Source organism: Corvus brachyrhynchos, unplaced genomic scaffold (assembly GCF_000691975.1).
Source record: "Corvus brachyrhynchos isolate BGI_N302 unplaced genomic scaffold, ASM69197v1 scaffold437, whole genome shotgun sequence".
In the NCBI taxonomy this organism is placed as follows: Eukaryota; Metazoa; Chordata; class Aves; order Passeriformes; family Corvidae; genus Corvus; species Corvus brachyrhynchos.
Window position 1 is genome coordinate 273,356 of NW_008238962.1, and position 1,920 is coordinate 275,275.

The 1,920-nt window shown below is 48.6% G+C and overlaps 1 protein-coding gene across 6 annotated transcripts in view; it reads left to right on the top strand.

Moving 5' to 3' along the window:
• Positions 1-1,920, top strand: part of LOC108447739 (feather beta keratin-like) — a 69,910-nt gene that overhangs the window by 48,856 nt on the left and 19,134 nt on the right. The window contains exon 5 of one of the 6 annotated variants that reach the window (XM_017738661.1): positions 12-203. The exons of the other annotated variants lie outside the window; for them this stretch is intronic. Coding sequence (XP_017594150.1) covers positions 12-28 — 17 coding nt within the window. The 3' untranslated portion in view covers positions 29-203. Of the gene's footprint in view, positions 1-11; positions 204-1,920 lie in introns of those variants that run through there. 6 annotated transcript variants of the gene reach the window in all.

The following is a 1,920-nucleotide window of genomic DNA, read 5'->3' on the forward strand; positions in this document are numbered from 1 at the left end:
TGTCAGAAGGGGTGGCTACATCTGCTAAGGGCCCTCAGCACCAGCCCTGACACCACCAGCTTGGTGCTCTGGCAAAAGCTCCTGCAAGCAAAGCACCTTGGCTGATGCTTGCCCTACTTCTACCTCACACCAGATCCCTTCTACTTGTTTCTCTTGTCTTTTCCATTGTTTGCCTCAATAAAGATTTCCTGCATCAAACCTGAGCTGTCTCTTCATCTTTCTGAATTCCGATGGTCTCACCTCCTCACGCAGCACAATGCCAGAAATAAACAAACCATTGGGGTGAATGGAAAGGGGGCTCAACACCTTTCTTAGAAAATATGAGACCATGAGTAACAATCAAGACTGGCATGGGAAGCAGGGATTGAGGGGTGACACAAGCCCATCACCTACTGTACCAAAGTCTTTGACACAAGAAATTTCTCTTGCTCATGGCTCTCTCAAAGTGTCTCTGTGCCAGGACACACTCGAAAATCTCTCTTCCCAGCAGGACACTCTAACCTTCCCAAATAATAAAATAGGAACCTCACCCACTTAGGCAGGAACTCTGGAGTTCAATTGGTTCATTCTCTTCTGCTTGATCAGAGTCAGCTAAAGCCAGGTTTCCAGGACCTTGGACAGTTCAGTGTTGGATCTCCCAGGACAGACTCCACCACCTTCTTTTACTCTGGGACAAAACTCACACTGAAAAAGGCTTTTCTGCCTTGCCCATGGAATTCCATCTGTTTTCACTTGTGCCCAAGGCCTCTTGTCCTCCACATGTGCACTGCTAAGAACTGCCGGGCTGCCTCGACTTCATTCTCTGCCATCAGGAATTTGCACACACTGATGACACCCCCTTGTCGATCCGTGTCTCCTGGGAGCCTCAGCTCTCGCAGTCTCTCCTCTAGGAATGATCCTCCAGACCCTTTGGAATCTTACTGGCCCTGAACTGCTTTTCTTTCACTAAATCTACTTCATTTACACGTGGCAAGCCCAGAACTGTTCAGAACACCTCACGTGGGACCTCACCAGTGTTCAGGAGACACCCAGAGTCACCTCCCATGGCCTCATCACAACACTTCTCCCCAGTCCTGATCTGGAGACTGGGGGTCCCTTTTCCCACAATGGTACAGGGACAACTCCTGCTCCATTCATAAGATATGAAACTTTACGGCTTGAATACAGAATAAGTGAATTGAAGTCACAGACCAGCCTTAATAAAAAAGGGATCGGACACCATTAGTTGTTTGTTTTTTGAATCTCTTAATGATGTCAAGAAATACACTTAAAATGAAACGGTTCATTGTCTTGTAATTTTCACAAATCCAAATGGACCATAAAAATGAAACAAATCCATCCTAACTAGTGCCTGGCTTTCCAGTTCCTCTCTCTTGATCTCATTCAAGACAAAAGGGGATGAGCTGAGTCCTCACACGGCACCCACAAACCACAGCACACAAATGCCGCAATATGACCTCACTGAAGACATCGCACATCTCCTGGGCTCTGGTTGTTTATTCAGCCCTCCCTGACACACACGGAACAATCAAAAGCTCCCAGAGACCAACTCTCACTTTAAAGCTGCCTCCAAGGACACATGGACATGTTTCAAGAGTAGGACATGACACTGCCAAATTGTGGGAACGAAAACGCTCCCAAACTGAGGACTTACGAGACTCAGCCAACCAAGAGCTGCTGCCTAAAAAATGCCCCAAGAGCAGGGGACAAGGCTGTCCCATCTCTCTAGGACCAGCATAAAAACCGGCCCAGTGCCTCTCTCCCTCACACACTTCTCCTCACACCTTCTGCTTCTGCTCCTGCTGACAACAGGTGAGCATCAAGTCCCTGACCCTCCTCCTCCTGCACGCCCTCCTTCATCACTGCCCCTCACACCCCACACCCTGCCCTGCCTCACTCCCCTCTCTCTTCCAGGAACAC